Genomic DNA, 22,288 nt, shown 5'->3' with positions numbered 1-22,288 from the left:
GACTTAAAATAAATCACTTTACCTATGGCAGGAATTATTTTACTGAAATCCAAATAACCCATTAAAGAACTCAGATATTTTAGATGAAATTTTATACATGAATTATTTACCTATCCATAAATTTATAATTTTTATTAGACTCTCAAACGGAGTCTGTCACCTACAAGTGATAAAACGTTGGTTTGATCAAAGGTATCACTTTCAATTTTTAATTTATAAAATACATCTGCAGCACTTGAAAATTGATCTATTTACCCTGCATCTTTTGAGTATATCTTGCTAACTTATTCATTGGACACTTTATTTTTTAAGATTACTAGTATATAAAGTGAAACTGAATTGTAAAACTTAAAATAATACATGTAGATAGATTTGCCCAAAATTTATGCGCAATTGAGCAAACTAATCACAAACGCTTATAAAATAAAGAGTAAAAAAAGTCTTATAGCAATCTGGAGAACAAACCTATCTTGAAAACATTCGAATGTATTGTTGTATAAACAATTCTTGCCAAATGTAATCCTTGCCCAGAGAACAATTTCTTCACAGATGGCCCTATGAAGGCCTCACAGTAGATTGGACTCAAAAGCACCTTGAGGTCAGGGTCTATTTTGTTCATAATTAGAACATCCAGGTCTAATATGTAGACTGTCAAAAAGTATAAGGTTAGATTACATACACATGTATCTGATAATATCAAAAACTGAAGGTAATTCTGATACAGAGGATTCATAGTATCTATCATCTATAACTAATTGACCTAACTTCATGACTGAATTAAGAAAATGATACATTTCATTGTGAGTAATTGTAATTGATGTCTTTAGAGAAGTATGCTTCAAATTTGATACATACTTATTTTAAACACAAAAATAATTCAGAAGTGCTCTTAAATAAAAATACTTTAAAAGAAAATAGCCAAAATCACTAAAAAATACTCCACCCTTAAAATATGTGGCTGCATTTTACAACAGAATAGCTGGCTATTAGAAAGTAGAAAATCAGGCCAACTAGTTGTAGTCTAATTAAATTATATTACTCACCCAAACCTATAGGCTCGACAGTGGCCTAGCCTTCATGAACAATCTATACCAAAGTAAAAAAAAAAAAAAAAAAAAAAAAAAAAAAAAAAAATTAAAAGAAGACTTGGTCTAGCACTTTGGGCCTCAGCATTCAAACTTTTATGGCTGTAAATATAATTTTGTCCTCCTGCCAAGTTTCAGCAGAAGGGATTTAACAGTATATCTGGGACTGAAACATTACCTTGGGTTCTAGTTTTAGGAAAAAATGTCCTTGCTTTTTCAATGATCTCTCAGGGACTGTAATTCTGCTTTTGATTCCCACTCTTGTGGCTGAAAATTTACCACTCCTTACAGATACTTAATGATAAAAACCTGCTTGCCTGTCGGTATCTCCATATATATTATCAAAATCTTACCAGAAATTTTGGGACTGAGCAGCAAGTCAACATTATTGCCAGTTCAAAAGCTTACTTTTTGCCTTTCCTTATAGAGTAGCTAAATTCATTTTGTACTCTTTCTGAAAGCTGAAACACTCTATCGTTTACTAGTCCTTGGTCTGAGTTGGAGTAATTCATCCAGAACCATACACTCCTTAAATTGTATGTTTTACTTACTTAAATCCTCTCCCAGGTTTTGAAGGAAACTTCCCTCAACACCAAATCCAATTCCAGATCTTAATCCTCTTGAATTTTCCCTGATCTAGTTACTCAGTTTAACATAGTCATGACCACACTATCCAAAAACCTCTTGAAACTCACTGGTATACAAATGTCAAATGAATAATAAAGTGATTCGTAAAGAGGTCAGGTTATCTTGATGGCATGTAACTTAAGTCCAGTGATGCACATCTGTCAAAAATTTACCAAAAATTATTTCTGAGTATACTAAAAACTCAGTTATATTAGGGATTTCAAGGTATCTTTTCAAGTTTAAAATTCTGTGATTTTTGAGAATGGTAAGGAAAATATTTTTGAAAACAAGTCACTAACCATTGGGTTGACTAAAGAGCTAAATAAAATTGCAAAATCTCCCAAAAGAATCTAAGGTACATTTCATTAGGGAATGACATAGAACAGATGATTATGTGCCTGTTTCAGTGCCTGAAGTGGATCTTCTTAAAACAAAACATACTTGAAAAAAAACAGTGAAAAAGCTTCCATAGCAAACATTTTATTTCAGCTCTTTTCTCATGCTGTCTGAAGGGTACATGAAGGGAAATCACTGAGTGCTTGGTGATTGTTTGCTTTCTTTTCTAAGATACCATATGTTCAAAAATGCATGTAATAATCAAGAATAAATATGTCTTTGACATTTAAGAAGAAAGTCAGCAGCATGAGCCAGGAATAAAAACAATTTTTTTTCTGAGAGTTACAACTTAAAGCCTTGGGAGTCAAATACCTAACATGCCTCAAAGTTTCTCCCCTCAGCGTGAATAAACATTAGACAGGTTTCCTCCTGACTGTAGGCCTCTGACCTCTCTTTACTTACAACATTTATTTTAGAAAATTTTCCATTATAAATTCTTTCTCTGCTCCTTTGGGATGTGAATCTTCCCTCTACCACTTGCTAGTGTTTCTCGAGGGCCTGGAGCCTCCCTCTGCCCGGATAATCTTAACTGTTACGCTAAGCAAATGGAAACAAGAAAAATCAACTTCCACAAGCTCTTTTCACTACATGGGGCCACAAACATACCTTCATCTCTATCTATATATACTGTTTTCCCTTTTGTTAAAATGGATGAAAGTTTTACACCCTTATCCAAGAAAAACCTTCCACTCCTGCATAAGATCACATCCTATTATTTTCTTTCATGATCAATTTTGCCATCTTTGGTAGATATTTATCATATTTACTGGCCAAAATCTTTCCCACTAAAAAAAATAAAAAAAGGAAAAGAAGGAAACAAAGCTTTCATTGATCAAACATTACCCTTCAGTTACTGCCTGATTTCATTGCACTCATGTACAGAAAACACTTTCAAAGTCCATAATTATTGCCTCCAATTCCTCTTTGCTATTAATTTTAAACCTTTCTAATACAAAAATTTAAAGATATAAATTTCTCTTCAGACGCTGGTAAAGCTGCATTCCATACAATTTAATGTGTTGCATTTTCATCATAATTCTTCTTATTTTCTCTTTTATCCATGGGTTACTTATGGATGTTTTGCTTTATTTCCAAATATTTGGGTATTTTTCAGCTGTGGTTTTATTATTGATGCCTCATTTAATTCAATTACAATCAGAGAACATATTCTGTAGGTTTTAAATTCTCTGCCATATCTTTTCTGGTCCAGAATATGATGTATCTCTGTGAATGTTTCACATGTGCTTGAAAACTGGAATTCCATTTTTTAGTGTAATATTCCATACGTCAATTAGATCAAGCTGGTGATAGTGTGTTCAAGTTTGTTATAAATCTACTGATTCCCGCCTTTTTATATTGATTGCTAAGACAGAAGTGTTGAAAATTATAAGACTAACTGTAGCTTTTTACTCCTCCTTTCAGTTATGCCATTTTATACTTCATGTATTTTGAGGGTTTTTTTTTTTTTTTAAAGCACACATACACATTTAGTAGTGCTATATTTTTTAAATGCATTGATCCTTTACTCAATACAAAATATTCCTCTTCATCTTTGGTATGAGTTCTTGTCCATGGGTTTTTTTTGCTTAATATAGCCACTTCCACTTATATATGATCAGTATTTGTGCAGTGTATCGTTTTCATCTTCTTATTTTTCTATTTATCCCATCTATTCTTTGTTCCCTTTTACTGCCACCTTTTGCCTTAAATACATTTATTGTTCCATTTAATCATATAGGTTTTTAAAATCTTTATTAAGGGCCACCCTAAGGTTTACAACATACACCAGTATTTATTACACCCATCTTTCAAATAATACATAAAGAATCTCACTACAGTGTATTTTGTTTTCTTTCAGTCATTATGCTAGAATGTCATTCATTTTACTTATGTTTGTTATAAATCTCACAATAATTGTCATTATTTTTGTTTTAAACAATAAATAATATTTTTAAAATTTCAAGTTAAATATATTTACCAACATAGTTATCATTTCTGGCTTCCTTAATTTTTTCATGTGAATCCAGAGTGTCATAAGACATCATTTCTATTTGCTAAAGAACTTTCTTCAACTTTTTTATAATGTAGGTCTGTTGGCAGTATAAACCAAATTTCCTTATCTATTCATCTGTTAATGGACACTGTTTATTTTGATTTCTTGGCTATTGTAAATAATACTGCAATGAACATAGGAGTACAGACATCTCTTTGGCATGTTGATTTCAATCCCTTTGGATGTATAACAGGAAGTGGGATTTCTGAGTCATATGGCAATTCTATTTTAGGTTTTTGAAAAACCTCCATATTGTTTTTCATAGCTGCTTCACTATTTTATATATCCACAACCAGTGCACAAGGTTTTGAATTTCTCCACATCACCATCAACTCTTTTATCTTTATTTTGATAATAACAATCCTAAGAGATATAAGATGATATCTTTTTGCTGTTTTGATTTGCATTTCCCTGATAATTAATGATGTTGATCATCTGTTCAAACATGATACTTGTTGGCCACTTGTTTGTCTTCTTTAGAGATATTTCCATTCAAGTCATTTGCCTATTTTTTAATCAGCTTATTTCCTTTTGTGTGTGTGTGTTTGGTTTTGTTTTTTGCTATTAAGCTATGGAAGTTCCTTATATAGTTTTGAAATTAATCCCTTAGTAGACATATGGTTTGCAAATATTTTTTCCCATTCTTCAGGTTGTCTTTTCACTTTGATTTTGTCCTTTGCTATGCATACTTTTTTTTTTTTTTTGAGACGGAGTCTCGCTCTGTCACCCAGGCTGGAGTGCAGTGGCGTGATCTCAGCTCACTGCAAGCTCCGCCTCCCGGATTCACGCCATTCTGCTGCCTCAGCCTCTCCGAGTAGCTGGGACTACAGGCGCCCGCTACCACGCCCGGCTAAAATTTTTTTTGTATTTTTAGTAGAGACGGGGTTTCACCGTGGTCCCGATCTCCTGGCCTCGTGATCCGCCCGCCTCGGTCTCCCAAAGTGCTGGGATTACAAGCGTGAGCCACCGCGCCCGGCCTGTTTTCTTTTTAATTTGATATAATACCATTTGTCTATTTTTTATTTTGTTGCTTGTGCTTTGGTGTTATTATAACCAAGAAATCAATACCAAGACCAAAGTCAAGCTTTTCCTCTGTTTCAATTGTACCATTTCAGATCTAAGTTAAAGTCTTTAAGTTGATTTTTGTGCAGGATGTAAGATATCAATGTTTTTTCTTTCTTTCTTTTCCTTCCTTTCCTTCTTTCTTTCTTTCTTTTCTCCTTCTCTCCTTTCCTCCCTCTCTTCCTTCCTTTCCCTCCCTCCCTTCCTTCCTCCCTTCCTTCCTCATTGTTCCTTCCCTCCCTCCCTTCCCATCTTCCTCCCTCCCTCTATTCCTTCCTTCCTTCATTCCTTTTTTCCTTCTGTTGAAGAAACTATCCTTTCCACATTGTGTATTCTTGACAACCTTGTCAAAGATCAGTTGACTATATATGCATAGGTTTCTTTTTAGGCTCTTTATTAGTCTATATGCACGTTTTTATGGTGGTACCATAAGATTTCAATAATATAGCTTTGAAATATATTTTAAAATCACGAAGTTTGATACCTCCTGCTTTCTTCTTTGTTCTTAGGATTGTTTTGGCTATTCTGGATCTTTTGTGGTGCTATATTAATTTCAGGATTGATTTAACTATTCCAGTTAAAAAAAATGGCCAGTGAGATTCTGATGGAAATAGTGAACACAGGATGTCTTTCCATTTTCCGTTTATTTATGTCTTCTTCAATTTCTTGTAACAATGTTTTGTTGTTTTCAGTGTACCAGTCTTTCACCTCCTTGATTAAGCTTAATTCTAAGTATTTTATTCTTTTTGAGGGCTATTGTAAAAGGAGTTTTTTCTGAATTTCTTTTCAGATGGTTCATTGTTAGTATATAGGAATGCAAGTACTTTTATTAAATTGATTTATTAGTTCTAACAGTTTTTTTCTGGAATCTTTATAGTTTTCTACTTAAAATAGTTCCCCCTTATCCACAGGGGTGTGGGATATATTCTAAGACCTTCAGTGGATGCCTGAAATTGTGGATATTACCAATCCCTGTATATACTATGTGTTTTACTATAGATACACTCCTATGGAAAATTTTGTCATGATTTTTCTGAGTATATTGAGATGGGAATATATTTTTAAGTTCTTTATTCTGTTAATGTGGTTTATCACAGTTATTAATTTTAGCATGTCAAACCATTTTTGCATTCCAGGGATAAATTATACTTGACTATGATGTACGAGCTCTCTAATATTATGTATGAGCTCTCTAATATGCTGTTGTGCTGATGTGTTCTATAAATAATAAGCTTTATGATTATCTTAGGTTAATCTTAAACAGTTTTTAATTAATGATTCAATTTACAATGCTTGCCTTTCCTAACATTTCATATGCTCTCTCCCCAGTGTGCTCTTTTTAATACTTTTCACTAACATTGTACACATTTATTTAATGTCAATTCTTACTAGTACATAAGATGTCATTTAGGACTTAATGTCACTTCTACTAGTAGATAAGCTCCAGGAGAATGGAAATGTTTTACTGTTTTGTTAGTAACTGTATGTTCAGCTGGTACATCCATGTTTGGGGTACAGAATACTCAATAAATATTTGTTGAATGAATACAGGAAAAGAAGGAATAGTTTTTAAAAATGGAGATAATGTTATACTAGGGTACTTTTTCTTCCTTGTATAAAATACAATGCTCAATTCGGAGTGGGTTGCAACAGATTACATCAATTAGCCTCCTAGAAATTTGAAGCCAGATAGACTAAGGCCTGTAAACATATGACAAGACAATAGGATAGTGAGTGGTAAATAGAAGCTCTACAAATAACAGTTAGCAACCCCCTAGCCCCCAGCACACACAAATGTACAGTACGGTAATCAACACATAAAATATATAGCTGATTTTGAAGATTTTGAGTAAAGCAACACAAAAAGGAAAAAGAAAACGTAATCAAAACGATCACTGGGTCTTCAATAAACAGTATGTTCATAGTCATGCAATTTTATTGGGTTCGACACTTAGATAATCAATAAATCATGGCAGACGTCCTCATTTTGTTCAGAGAACAAAAGGTAAATGGTATCAGTCTTCAAATGCACAAATGTAACTTCAAAAATGAAAATTGGGAAATGTAAAATTGAGATTGAAAGCCAAAGGAAAAAAGAGGTCAGAAAATGTCAGATTCTTAAAGGGCAAGGATATAAAATAGATTAATAATTTAATGGATACAAAGTTAATACATTCTTTTAAGGAATAAACTAGGATGGAAAGGAGTAGAACAGAGAGCTGATACCAGAAACCATGTATACATGTCATTATTATTATAATATTTAAACAGTAGTACCACTTTTATTTTCAAATGTGTATGCCATTTGAATAGTAAGCTAAGCCATTATCAACATGGGGACAAGTTTGTTGTAAAGGCAGAGGTTTGGGATTTGGACTAAACTGGGTAAAATTTAGACTCTGTCACTCTCGGAAATCTATTGAACATCTCTGGGACTTGGTTTTCTCATCTATGATATGAACAAATTGTGGTATTAAATACATAAAATGCGCAAAGTGCTTGATCACATGAAAGTGACTTACTAAATGTCAAATGTTTGGACCCTTTTTTTCCATTTTTTATTAATTGGACTTGAAGAAAAATGAGCTAAAATATGTATACCAATAGTAGAAATGTTGACTAAAGCTACAATACTATAAAATTGCAAGATTTTTGCAAATAATTAGCATTATGATGTTACAAATCTTTAAATGTTACCATTGTATAAAAAAAAAACTGGGCATCTTCTTTAAAAAGTATATGTCGTGCTTTATTGTTTTAAAATAACATTAATCTAGAATAGTCAGAAAGCATTTTGATAACAGTGAAATTACACTTAATAATTTCTCTAAATAATTTTGGCCATTCAAAGAAAAACGAAAAATTTACTGAGTCAGCTGTTATGGCACTTTCAAATTCATGATTACCTACTGTTTTTCTAATAAAGAATACAAAATATTATATAGACACACATTTATTTTTTGTAAAATATTGCTAATTTCACAGGAGAGTATTTGTAATGCTTATTAATTTTGCCTCTTAATGTTATTCAGAAATGTCCTCCTCCAATCAGAAAAGTATACACAGACCAATTCTAGGATTGGCAGTGTTTGCCTAGTTATTACATTGTTGTCATTAAAACAACAAAATAACTTATTCAGTTAATTTTATAAATTCAGCAATAATAATTCAATATGTACTTTTAAAAAATAGTGTGCAATCAATGTTTTTCAAAAGCCGTACCATGCCAAGGAACAGCATATATATAAAAAAAAGTTTCATAATGCATCAGATTGATTTAGAACAACATTGAGTAAAATTGCTTCAAAGTTATACCTAATATTAACAATTCAATTATACAGATTTTAAAAATATATTTTTACATGTAACAGATTATTCTAATTCAAAATACTATAAAAAACTACATTATACTCTGTACATTACAATTCTAAGACTTGCAGTATTTTCTAATAGTCAGAAAATACTGCAAGATTAATCAATTAAAAGTAATTTTTGGAAATGCTCTATCCAGAAATAACCATTTTAATATGTATTCTAAATGTGTCTTCCTTAAGAAATCATAAGCATTTCACCAATTAATTTCACATTGTTGTTCTTGGAATTGAGGCTATGGGAAGAAAAAGAATTTTGCTTAATCTTATCAACCTAACAAATATTTCTCCAAGATTCCATGCAATTGACCTGATATTTTGTATTACTTTTTCAAATGAAGTAAAAGTTTTTGTTGTTGTTGTTGTTTGTTGTTTTCTCCTTAACTGTGTTGGTAAAATGTAAAATGTGCCTGTTTATTCTCACTACTTACTAGTGGTTTAAGTACAATTTTCAATCATGTTGAAGAGTATGTAGCCTAGGAATAAGCTTTGATTGTTATACCTTGTAAGATGGCAAGAGAATTTCCCCCAAATAATTCTCCATGATTTTTCCATATGGTTCAACTATTGAGTGAGTTTAAGAAAAGGGAGGTCTGACAGTCTTTAGACAAGTTGGAGTATTTTACATCAGGTAAGAACATACCATGATTCCAGGCCTTCTGGCCCTCCCAAGACACTGGCTGTGTACTGGAAGCACATAAAATGACAGTGACACTGGCTTGATCATATTAAGGGCAAACGTCAAAACAGTTAATTTTCTTCTAAATGAATATCCAAGAAAAGTTTACTGCATGTGAAATGATTAAATTGTAGCAGGACTGTTATTCACCAAGGAGGAATTGCTTATTCTCTTCAAGAACAACTTACTTGGGAAGAGGCAACTAAAAGAAATGATCTGGACCAAGCTCTCATGTATTCACAATACAGTCCCTACAAAATGATACAAACAAAACAAGCAGACTCGACATTTTGAAAACTGGAGAAAACATGCATTTATTAACTTTTGGGGAATCAAACAGCAAAGATTTCTACTATCCTGACTGAGTTTACATCAAATGCTGGAGGAGGAGGAGTGTCCTTTGAGAGAACTGTTTAATCAACCTCTGTGTAAGACATAATGTAGTGTTTGCATCAGCAACTATGCCAGATCCTTCCTAAGAAGCAATACATTACATGGGAGAATGTTAATTACCAAGCAAGGTGGTGTCCTGTATGCTAACATTGTTAGCTATTTAGCATAATGCATAATTAGTCTACATCTTTATTTGAATCATTGTGCTCACCTATATATAAATATATATATATATATATATATATATATAAATGGTTAAAAAAAGAGGTGAATGATACACCCTATTGTTATGTCCAGATATGAGCATATTAGGAATAGTTTGCTTTCTATTTTATAACCAAGTCCCTCAAAGTTTCTGTCTCTCTAAGGGCTGTAGATGCTTCCGTGAGTCCCTGTACATCCAAACACAAAACAATTAAAAGAGATTCCAGTCTTTGCCAAAGGAGCAGAGATACTGTGCCACTCATGAACATGAGTTTTTCTTCCTTACCCTTTCTATCAAGACCTAAAACTCCACCCAGTTACCAGGACTCAATGACACTCTCTTGTCCCTTTCTTCAAGATGTCCCAATTCTGATACTGACTTCCCTGCTGGGTTTTTAAGAATTTACTTGCTTTCCTTATATAATAGTCCCCCCATCCACAGTTTTGCCTTCCCACAGTTTCAGTTACCCAAGATTAACTTTGACCCAATAATATTAAAAGGAAAATTCTAGAAATAAACAATTTATAAGTTTTAAGTTACATGCCATTCTAAGTAGCATAAAATCTCACTCCATCCAACCCTGTCCCACCCAGGACATGAATCATCCTTTTTTCCAGTATATTCACACTATATATGCTTCCCATCCATTAGTCACTTAGTAGCTGTCTTGGTTATCACATTGGCTCTTGAAGTATTGCACTGCTTGGGTTCAAGTGGCCCTTATTTTACTTAGTGGCCCAAAAAGTGCAAGAGTAGCAATGCTGCCAATTTGGATATGCCAAAAAGAAGGCATCAAGTGCCTCCTTGAAGTGAAAAGATGAAAGTTCTCAAGTTAATAAGGAAAGAAAAATATCTTATGCTGAGGTTGCTAAGATCTATAGTAAGACCGAATATTCTATCCATGAAATTGTGAAGAAGAAAAAAGAAATTAGTGCTTACTATACATAGGGTTTGGTACTATCGGCAATTATAGGCATCAGCTGGGGATGTTGGAAAGTATTCCCCGTGGATAAGGGGGATACTACTGTACCTACTGAACCCTTGCTACTCTGCTAAACTTTTCACAGCTATATATGCTACTTGTTTCACTAAACAGTTTTTCCAAAAGTATAACAGCTGTTGAGTTCTACCTGTTTTATGAAGCTTCACTTGGCATGCCTTATTTCTTCTCCTGATTCATAAGTAAAAGGAAGACAGAATAATTTAGTCAGAAGTTTAGACGAAAGTTGAATTAAAAAATATATAAGTATCCATCCCCTCAATCATTTATCCTTTGTGTTACACATAATCCAATTATACTCTTAGTTATTTTTAAATGTACAATTGAGTTATTATTGACTATAGTCACTCTATTGTGCTATCAAATAGTAGGTCTTATTCATTCTATTTTATTTTGTACCCATTAACCATCCCAATCTCCCCGTCACCACTCCCCCACTACCCTTCCCAGCCTCTGGTTACCATCCTTCTACTCTCTATGTCCATTAGTTCAATTGCTTTGATTTTTAGATCCCATGCAATATTTGCCTTCCTGTGTCTGACTTATTTCACTTAACGTAAGTAAATGCATCTATTATATACCCACAGAAATTTTTTTAAAACAATATTAATTATCTATAGCAGAGGTCAGCAAACTATGAGGGCCTAGCGACCAAATCCAGGCTGCCACTTTTTCTTGTAAATAAATTTTTATTGAAAGACAAAAAAGTACATATATAAAAATCACAGGCAGTTCAACTGCAAATTTACCCACGTTTATACTGACATCTCAAGGGTTACGTGAAGCTGACATGACAAGAAACCTGCTTACCTCCTCACAACTAATGGCACATTTTTCAAATCAATGATTTTTTTCCTAGACCAAGACATATTCTAAATCACACTTAATTAAAAATGCTATCAAACCTATACATGTACATAGTCCAAAAAGACAAGTTCCATAACATATAAGTGCAGCCTTCTCTCTCCTTCCTACTCTCACACATATTTCCACTCCGCAGAGGCAGTCCCTTTACAGCCCTAAAACTGGATATTCTCTTAACCTCCTTCCATATTTCTAACTATGATTTTATCACTATTTCCTGCTTTTCAATTTAAATTATTATCTACTAGCTTTCTACTATGGAACAAAAGAGTATAACTTTCTTCTCATCCCTCATTCTGAATTTTCCTTTTCCCATCCTTTGAATATACAAGTCATGATTCACTTAGCGATGGGGATATATTCTGAGAAACCCATCATTAGACGATTTTGTCATTGGGCATAGATTGTATTTACACAAACCTAAATGGTACAGCCTAGTATGTACTAGGCTATAGGGCATAACCTATTGATCTTAGTCAACATCATCACAAACACATAAGCTCTGCAATGCTAAGTTACAACAGCTATGATGTCACTAGGCAATAGGAATTTTTCAGCTCCATTATAATCCTATGGGACTACCATTGTATATTCAGTGTGTCACTGAAATGTTATGTGGTGCATGACTGTAGTTCGATAATTTTTGTTAAACCAATCTTCAGTGTTCACATTATTCTGGCTGCTTTTCATAGAACAGTATGTTGAGTGCTATAATTATATTTCCAAACTTGAATGATCTATTTTCCTTTCTAATTGTCTCTTTTGACATTTGTTAGTTTTCTAACCACTCGTTACTAATTCAGAATCTGTCTGTTTGGGCTACCATAAAAAAATACCCCAGATTTAGCCAGGCATGGTGGCTCACACCTGTAATCCCAGCACTTTGGGAGGCCAAGGCAGGCAGATCACCAGAGGTCTGGAGTTTGAGACCAGCCTGACCAACATAGAGAAACTCCATCTCTACTAAAAATACAAAAAATAAAAATAAATAGATACATAAATAAATAATTAGCCAGGCATGGTACCCAGAAGGCGGAGGTTGCAGTGAGCCGAGATCGAGTCATTCCACTCCAGCCGGGGCAAGAAAAGCAAAACTCAAGTCTCAAAAACAACAACAACAACAACCCAGATTTGATGACTTAAACAAAAGACATTTATTTTCTCACAGTTCTGGCAACTGGAAGTTCTAGGACAAGGCCCCAGCAGAGTTGGTTTCCTCTGAGGCCTGCGACATTGGCCTCTTCACCTGGTTACCTTATATGCACACCCACCCCTGGTATCTCTGTATAGCCTATCATCTTATTCTCCTCTTACAAGGACATCAGCCATATTAGATTAGAGCCCACCCTAATGGCTTCATTTTAACTTAATTACCTATTTAAAAACCCTATATCCAAATACAGTAAAATTGTGAAGAACTAGGAGTTAGGGCTCCAACAAATGAAAATAAAAGGGGAGACAAAATGCAATCCAAAACCCCTGCCCAGAAGTGGAAAGCTCTTCTCAATACACTCAACTGCATCAGGTAACACCAGTTTAGTCTCCTCCCCAGAGGTGGCCTTCCTGAAGTTCTCCACTCCCCACAATGGTCTGACTGCTGGCACTGAGAGCCTGCTGTTTAGGGTCCACTTCCACCATGACTATGGAAATTTCCATTCTCTCCTCTGTGCTGGAATCCCCTGAGGCTACTTCTCCTTCACTCACTCCTTGTTTTTGGTAAACACATCTTCCAGCAGCTTCCAGAGTTGTGCATTCTTTAAAATCTTTAGTTTATATAAATAACTTCTTTCTACCTCCTTACTAGACCAGACTTTTGCCAGGATACAAAATTCTAAGTGAAAAAATACTTCCCTTCAGAATTTTGAAAGCATTGTCCCACTCTCTTCTGCCATTACTGATGAGACGTCTGAAGACATTCCAATTTTCCACCCTTAATTTTGAATATTTTCTTCTTTTTCTCCTGTTGTTCCTCTTCTTCATACGTCTTTCCCTTTTTCCTTTGGCTTCTTCTTTTGTTTTCCTTCTCCCTGACCAGCACAGATCTTTTCTAGTCCTTATTGTATAATGAGTGGGCCCTCTCAATTTGACAATTTTTGTGTGGAAAATTTGAGTGTATTATGTCTTTCATAATATTCTACCCTAGTGTTTTATAAAATCCCTTTCTTAAATTCCTATTATATTGATATTGCTTCTCTCTAACTACCATAATTTTCTCAACTTTTTAATTCTTCTTTTACACTATTTGGTTTTATTGTTCATTTTATTATTCTTCATTCTTCAATGTTCTTAGGTTTATCTTCCAGGCTTTTTATTAAATTATTCATTTGTTATGCTAGATTTAACTTCCAGGAGCTCTTTCAGGTTCACTGAATGTCTTGTTTTGTTTTGCGATCTAGTCTACTATCCTTATTTTATGTATGTACCATATATTCTCGTATTACTAGGAATATTTATTAAATATATATTTTAAGATTGATTTCTATTTCCAGAACTATATGGTATTGTTTGTTTCCTCTGAGTTTCTCTTTTTGTGTATGGTTTTTGTTTGTTTGTTTGTTTATTCCTTCTTGTTCTTGTTAGAAATGTCCTCAAATCCCTATGTCTTGTGTCTGGTGTCTGAATACAAGTAGGAGTTAAGCACTCAAAAGAGGTTAGGATTTGAGTGGAGGCAGAAAGCTTTTTTCACATAGATTTTATTTTAGAGTGATCAATGTTTAATACTGCACTGGGGAACACCAGGTTTCATATCTCTGCACACACAGACACACAGACACACACAGGCACACACACTTTTGATTGAATGATATAAGGCATTTTATCTTGTGTTGAACTATTTCCCCTGAGGAAACTCCTCCAATCTTGTGTCAATGTCAATAGAGATACGGACCAGGCTGTAATAGTTCTCAGAGTCATTTGGGAAAATCATATCACATTCAGTGATATGATTACTCTTAATTCCGTTAATTTTAGCATGGCACCTAGACTCTTAACTGGAGCTGGTGTTTCTGAGTAGAGAGTATCTCTGGATCAAATTCTCCAAATAGCAAACTCCTTTACCAGGATTAGGAAAGTAACTAGCAATGGATATGTACAGGGGTTCAGAGAACCTACTTTTCTTATAGACTTCTAACCAGTATTCATGTATTTAGTCATATATATAACCCTACATTCAGAGACATCTGGTACCTCTATTTTCTGAGACTGTTGAGGTTCCGTTGCAAAAAGCAGCTTGCTTCTAATTTGTTTCCTGTCTCAACTTAAATTTTAACTTCCTTCACTGTTGCCACTCATCCACCTGCTTTGTAGCTTGCAAAATTATTATTAATATAAAATTAGTATTGTCGCATCTACCAAATCTGTTGTCCCTATAGGTGTAAATCTTCTTACTCATTTCTTCCAATTTAGTAGTGTCAGGAAAAAAAAGAGAATGCATTTGATTAACTAAAAGCTTCCAAATTCACATTATAAAGGGTACTCTAGAAGATATTATGTATTTATTTCCTAATGCTTACACCTGTCTTGCTACACAAAGCTAGTACACATACTGAAAAACTGAAAGTAATTTAAAGCCAAATTACCACTCAAGGGGGCACAACACTCACAATTACATAAGTCAACCAATTATAGAAGCACTTGATTATCTTCAGTTCAAATTCATTTCTTCAATAAACATGTTTGGAGTACCTACTATGTTGAACCAATTAAGAAAGGATTAAAGAAATGCTTAAATGAACTGATGAATCAGTCTGATCTGAATTAAGGTAGTAATTGTGAAGAAAGTGGGGAGCAGATACTTTTTCTCATATATATATATTTCAAAAAATATTTTAAAAGTTTTCCAATCATTTTTTGGTCTACACTCTTCTATTAGTTTCCTAGGGCTGCCAAACAAAGTACCACAACCTGAATGGCTTAAACAATAGAAGTTTATTGTCTCACAGTTCTACAGACTGGAATTTGGAAATCAAGTTGTTGGCAGGGTTGGATCTTCCTGAGAGCTGTGAGGGAAGGATCTGTTCCAGACCTCTCTCCTTGGCATGTATATTGCCATCTTCGTGTTTACATGGTGTTTTCCCTGTATACGTGTCTGCCTCCAAATTTTCTCTTTCTATAAGGACACTGGTCACATTGGATTAGTGCCTACCCTAATGGTCTCATTGTAAATTTATTACTTCTTTCAACACCTTATCACCACGTAAGTTCACATGCTGAGGTACTAAGAGTTGGGACTTCAACGCAGGAATTTTGTAGGCCCACAATTCAGCTAATAGCAGCCCACTCCAAACGAAAGACGAGAAAATCAGTTTAAACATTTTAGATACGGATAAGTAGTTTAGGTAAATTACAGTGAGGACAACACAGAGCCTGCCCATTCAGGACTTACAGTCCTAGATTAATGTAAAAGAGTATGCCTATTAAGTGCTCTAGAAGATAATAAAATATATACCTGAAAGATCTATGCACATTTTGCCTTTTCCCATTCTCTACAGAAACCACCAATTGTTCTCATTTGTCCACACACCGCAGATAATGGCTAGAGATGGAGTCATTGGCTTAGAAACACAGGAGGTAGTAGAATTTACTGAACATAAAATAATGAAGCACTTAAAAAAAATAAAATAAAATTTTTAAATATAGTTGGTACCAGTATTTGCTTTATACAATTTAATTTAGTTATAAGTTTGATAGAACTGTGGACCTAAAAAATACATCATAAATATCATACAAGCCAAAGGTTACCAAAGTGAAATGTGTTTCAGAATTACCTGGGGAGCTTTTAAAAATATAGAGATTGTTGATTACCACCCCAAATATCTTGAATAGAAGGTTCGCAAACGCATAGTTTTAAGAAACTCTCCAATTGGTTCTAATGCCTGATCCATCTGCTTTGTCTTAAGGTTGAAGAAATTGAGGTCACTTTAACAAAACTACATCTCATAAGACATATTTAACAAAAAATGGTCTAGTTCTGTTTATATATGATTCATTTTGATCAACAGATTATGAGAGTATTCATAGAAACTATTTGAAAAACACTTTTGTTAATACAATCAATGATACAACTGTTCTTATGGAACAGATAGCTCAGTAATATTTGTTTCCTTTTAGTAAAACTTTAAGGTCACCAATACTTAATGTTGGCAGATTTTTAAAAACTCACATTAAAAAAAATCTTCTAAAATGGAAAGCACAACTTACTAAAAAAGATTTTAGAAACTTACAGATGATGTCCTATCCACTTCACAACGGCTACTGAGAATAAAACAGGCCTCAGCGTCATCCATCCTACATACAGACGGAAAAACAAAATAATCACACACTGAAATATCTACGTGTTTTCTGAAAAATAGAATTTCAGTCTTTAGTCCATATATTGCACAAAATGTACATGTAGATCATGTGTATCCTTAAGCTTAAATGAAAGTTGAATTTCAAGCAGATCATGACTATATCTGATTTTGAACAAAAAAAAATTTGCTATTGGGTTGTCTATTATAACTTAATGTTTTATGACAAAAGTTAATAAAAGCCAAACATTATTTCTTTGTATGATTAAATATATTTTATATGCATGCTTTGAGTAAATTAAGGGGCTATATTGGTCTTTATTTTATGATTAATAGTATTTTAACTGTAATGTCTGAATCAAACTAAGAGGGGTGGAACACAGCTTCTCTGTATTCATAAGTAAAACTCTACTCTGTATTTATACTTCCTAGAGATCATTCACCATCTTTTTCCAAGCCCCTTCCCCTCATGCTAGGGTTCAATATTTCTTAGGTTTAGTGATAAAGACACAGTATATTTTAGTGTTTGATACATGATGTTCTAAGAGCACAAGAATGTTTATTTTCAAAATGAGGAATGATTTATCTCTGTGGTTCACTGTGGTAAAGTAAATATTTTCCAAAAAGAAAATGTTTTCTATGGAGAGGAAATATAAAAGCCTTTGAAATAAGACCAAACCAAACAGTTCTGGGAAAATGTTGCACCATGGTTATTAAGATCATATGAGTGTTGGATAACTTTCTTAAAAACACCATTTTCAATTAAGCCATTCAAAACTCATGCAACTAACCTAGGAAACTTGTTTGGAGAATCCTACTCCATGCTCTATGCATGAGGAATTGCACTGAAAAATGTATTAGTTTATATTAAATCTCAAATATTTTATAGGAAGCTAAGATTGGAAACGAACATAAAAATGGATACTGCGTCACTCTAACTTATTTTTTTAAGTAGCTTTTAGAGTATGACCAGACAGCTACCTCTCTCTCTCCTTCATTCCCCTCCCTTTTCTTTTATCACTTAGAGGAATTCTTCTTGTAAATGTGGTCGCTTTTACCAAGACATCATTTTAAGACTATTAGTAATAAGTTAGTTATATTAATCCTAAATAGTATGTAGCTTAGGTACTAATAGCTAATACCAATACTCAGATAAATTTGTTAGATGGAAAGAAGCCTCCATGTATTACACAAATTCATATTGAACATAATATGAATATTACTCATGTTTATTGTGTGAAGAACTTAACTGTCATATAATAAATTAAGAATATTGATTATCTACACCAATGAATACAATGATCTAGATTATAGTAGTATCTAAGCATCTATTTCTCTAGCACACCCAAATAATGAGTATAGATAGCAAACAGTAAACACCTAAAGCCAGGGTTTACCTGAGGTGCTGGGAAAATCTGATGACTTAAAGAACTGTCACATGTACAATGACCACAAATATAAAGTATTTAATCCAACAAAAAGATGAAAATACTCACAAAGAAATGTAACTTTCCAATTAGATAACACTCATTATATCCTGCTAGTTTCTCATGCTGTTTTTGTTTCAGAAGTTGAATCATTAAAAAAAAAATCCATTGAATCGACTTTATTATATATAAATCAAAGGTAACATCAGAGTTCTTGACTAGGTATCTAGTCATCGTTTGAAGGATTATGCAGCACAAAGGAGTCCGGAAGTCTGTTCCACAAAACAGTTGACTTTTCTTCTGTTCTTTTCCAACACCCACTAGACAGACACACACACACACACACACAAACACGCACTTGCACACAGTGAAGGCAGGCACAATCACACACCCACTCATGCACACTCAGGTTATCCAGGAAAAAAAAAAAGTATAAAGCACTTATGCTATTCAATTCAGTGGGGAGACTTTTAAATCTAGAAGAGCATGTAGGACAACTCAAGGGTAAACATGAAGATATGTTTAAAACTTTAAAAACAGCAGAAAATATTGAGCAAAACCACTTTTGTTGAAGATACCTTCTGGCATCTGAAACTAAGGAGATTGTTTTGCAGAAACTCTGTTTCTGTGGTGTCCACACTATGCTCAATAATACTCATACTCTGCTCATATGATATAACTTGCTAACTTTTGACAAATGTTTAAGACTATGTCACCTTTAAGACAAATTGCCTGGTACATGCACAAAAAGAAGAGGGTAGCTAAGTAAGTCCTGTCATCTTTCTGATTCCTCTAGTCCACAGCAACCATTTTGTCTCTGACCCCAGGCAACACAAGTGCTATGTGTCCAATACGTAGTGCAAGCTCTTTAAAATGTAAACCCTAACTCACACTGCACTGGTATGTCACATCATATTTAGCCCACATTTTTTATATGTGGGATAAAAACAGTATTCGGGGATTTGGAGACTACTCTAACAGTGAGTCTAGATACCTCAGTGAATCTCTGACAGCTTAAGATAATTATTCTGGGCCACTTTTTTCATTGTGCTGTGCGGTCACAGTCTTCTGAACAGTTTTGCCTTGAGATGAGGCTGAAAAAGAGGAGTAAACACACTGATTTTATGATATATTTTTGACCTTTTAGTTCAGCCAGCAGAGGGACTAAGGCAAGAGTCTATCCTCAAACATACTTAATCACATCTTGCAACACTGAAAGTTGCTAAAATTTGGAGGAAAGAGAAAATATTAAGTCACTCAAAACTGTAAGCTGCAAGATGAAAGGTAGGGATACCTACTTTGCTCTCAATAGGTCTTGATCTTTAAGGGCTGAACCTTGAAGGTAGATAACTCGTTGGGACCACATTGGAATCTGCAGTACCCTTCGAACCTGTACATCCATTTCAGTAGGACACAAAATCACCACATAATAATCCTATTCAAAACAAAATGGGCAATGGAATAGAAGCAATAATGTTTTATGTTATACTACATAGAAAAATAAAATATCTAAGAAAAATTTCAAATATGATAAAACTGAAATGAACTTTTGCTAATAAAATTTCACATTTAAAACCTGGGCATATATTAAATAGCATTACACTATAATAAATACAACTGGGACATACACAAAACTCATAAATCAATAAATTCATCTCAACTTATTTCAGTCTTACTAAGACCGTAAGGGAAGGTAATCAGTGGTTATACCTGGCACACACTTTCAGCTTGTGAAGGTTTTAGTTTTATCTACAGACTGATCCTAAAATATACATTGAACACCAGGCAGAAGCATTTAAGTATCAATTCAAACTTCATTACTTTTAGGATCAAAATTGTGATAGTGATTTATATCATTTAGCTATATAATTATCAAACAATAATTTTGAACAGTTTCTGATGGATATTTGAATGAATAAGGATTCATAAAAACATTGAAAATACTGACAAAGTAAATCATAAGAACATGATATCAAAATATTACAAAATATATGGTCCTTTGGAGAAAATTACATCTGAGTGGTGAAACGGTTTAAACCAATGATCTATAGAAATTAAAATTCTCTGGTAAACATTCACCATTCTACTGCTGTAAAATATATCTACTAGGAATTTCTGGAATTTAAATAATTCTCTACATTGATACTAGATAAAGTTAATGACTATATGATACGGTTTGGATTTGTGTCCCTGCCCAAACCTCCTGTTAAATTGTAATTCCAAATGTTAAGAGAGGGGCCTGGTGGGAGGTGACCGAATCATGGTGGCAGATTTCCCCCTTGCTGTTCTCCTGATAGTGAGTGTGTATCACCCCCCTCTTCCTCCTGCTCTGGCCATGTAAAGACACATCTGCCTCCCATTCGCATTACACATGACCATAAGCTTCCTTAGGCCTCCCCAGCCATGTTTTCAGTATAGCCTGTGGAACCGTAAGCCAATTAAATCTCTTTTCTTTATACATTACGGTCTCTCAGGTAATTCTTTATAGCAGTGTGACAACAGGCTAATACACCATGGGATCAATATTTTCCCACAAATGAATTTTCTTTATGGGTTATAATAAGTAAGGTTGAAATTAATTAAATATAAATAATTAAAAAAACAAATAAGTATGGAATTGCTATTGAAAATGCAAGTTAACATATGAAAACAAAAGAATAAGAACAAAATGATTCTGCCATTTAAGATAGAACAAAATGATTCTATCATTTAAGAATCAATTATAAATTAGGTATTTTAAAACACAAAAATATAGTATTTATAAAGGTCTCCAAAATATTCACAAATCAATATTTCTATGTTTTGTAAGGAAAGGATAATTAGAAATACTAAGCATTGTCTTGAAGTCTACAGTTATTCAACTTCTTGACAAAAATTTGTTGAGTAAATACAAGACCTTCAATAGACTAAGCGCAGTAAGCAGGAAAGGAGATTAATGCCTTGGCCCATAGGAGAAAGTGGAAATATTCAAGAATTTTATCTGCATAGACAGAAAAAAAAGTTTCTTCTTAATTCGTATTCTCAATTCATCTAGTTATTGTCCAATTTTTGGTCATGTATTGCTATACATATAGGACCTATTTATACTTCAGGTAACAAAAGAAAAAAGTGAAAGTCCCAGACTTTCACATTTCCGTTAGCAATCCTTGATAAAATTCTGCAGTATTTAACTGAGCAGATGATATTGAAATGGTTTCTTTCTTGTTTTATTATATTTTATCTTAAAATTCACTGTTTCATAAAAATATCATTTATGCTCTACCCAAGGGAGAAAAAGCAATCTTTTAATTCAAAGAAAAATTTTCTTTGTAGCATTAAGATTATTCCATCTGTCTTTCAGTGTAGATACAGAAGGAAACTTAAAATACTGAGTATTCCTCCAGCATTTTTTTTCTATGTTCCTGGTTATATTTGTGGTTCTTCATTTACTCCTTCTATATTTGGTTGTATAAATAAAAATCCTCCACAAAGCAGGCTGCACCATCAGTTAATTGACTTTGACAATATGTTAGTAGGTATGATCCAGTATAGTACATAATATAAGCCAAATGTACCTGGAGCCTAGGATGAGCATAGAATTCATTTAAAAAATCCATAAGTAAATCAATCTTCAGTGAGCTGACACACAGGACGACATGCTTTTCAGTTTGAGCTCTATGTCGGCTATAGTTTCCACCTGACTTTTGTCTCTCCATCCACAAATAAGCCAGCTGTTCAAACTGTAATATATTTTCCATGTGTGAATGAAAAACACAGTAAGGAAATAAATAAATCAATGCAATACATCTGTTGTTTATTAGGTACTTTCAATTTCCTAGATGGAACTCATTGAGATTGT

General features: G+C 33.6%; 1 protein-coding gene across 2 annotated transcripts in view; it reads right to left on the bottom strand.

Moving 5' to 3' along the window:
- KCNT2 (potassium sodium-activated channel subfamily T member 2) overlaps window positions 1-22,288 on the bottom strand; it is a 394,167-nt gene that overhangs the window by 185,593 nt on the left and 186,286 nt on the right. For both annotated transcript variants that reach the window (XM_030818707.1, XM_030818708.1), the window contains exons 10-12: window positions 22,005-22,169; window positions 19,749-19,885; window positions 16,958-17,021 (exon numbers count right to left, since the gene is read on the bottom strand). In XM_030818707.1, coding sequence (XP_030674567.1) covers window positions 16,958-17,021; window positions 19,749-19,885; window positions 22,005-22,169 — 366 coding nt within the window. The remainder of the gene's footprint in view (window positions 1-16,957; window positions 17,022-19,748; window positions 19,886-22,004; window positions 22,170-22,288) is intronic.

The sequence above is a fragment of the Nomascus leucogenys genome, chromosome 9 (assembly GCF_006542625.1).
Source record: "Nomascus leucogenys isolate Asia chromosome 9, Asia_NLE_v1, whole genome shotgun sequence".
In the NCBI taxonomy this organism is placed as follows: domain Eukaryota; kingdom Metazoa; phylum Chordata; class Mammalia; order Primates; family Hylobatidae; genus Nomascus; species Nomascus leucogenys.
Note: the sequence above shows the minus strand (reverse complement) of the source record. Positions and strands in the feature narration are given on the sequence as shown.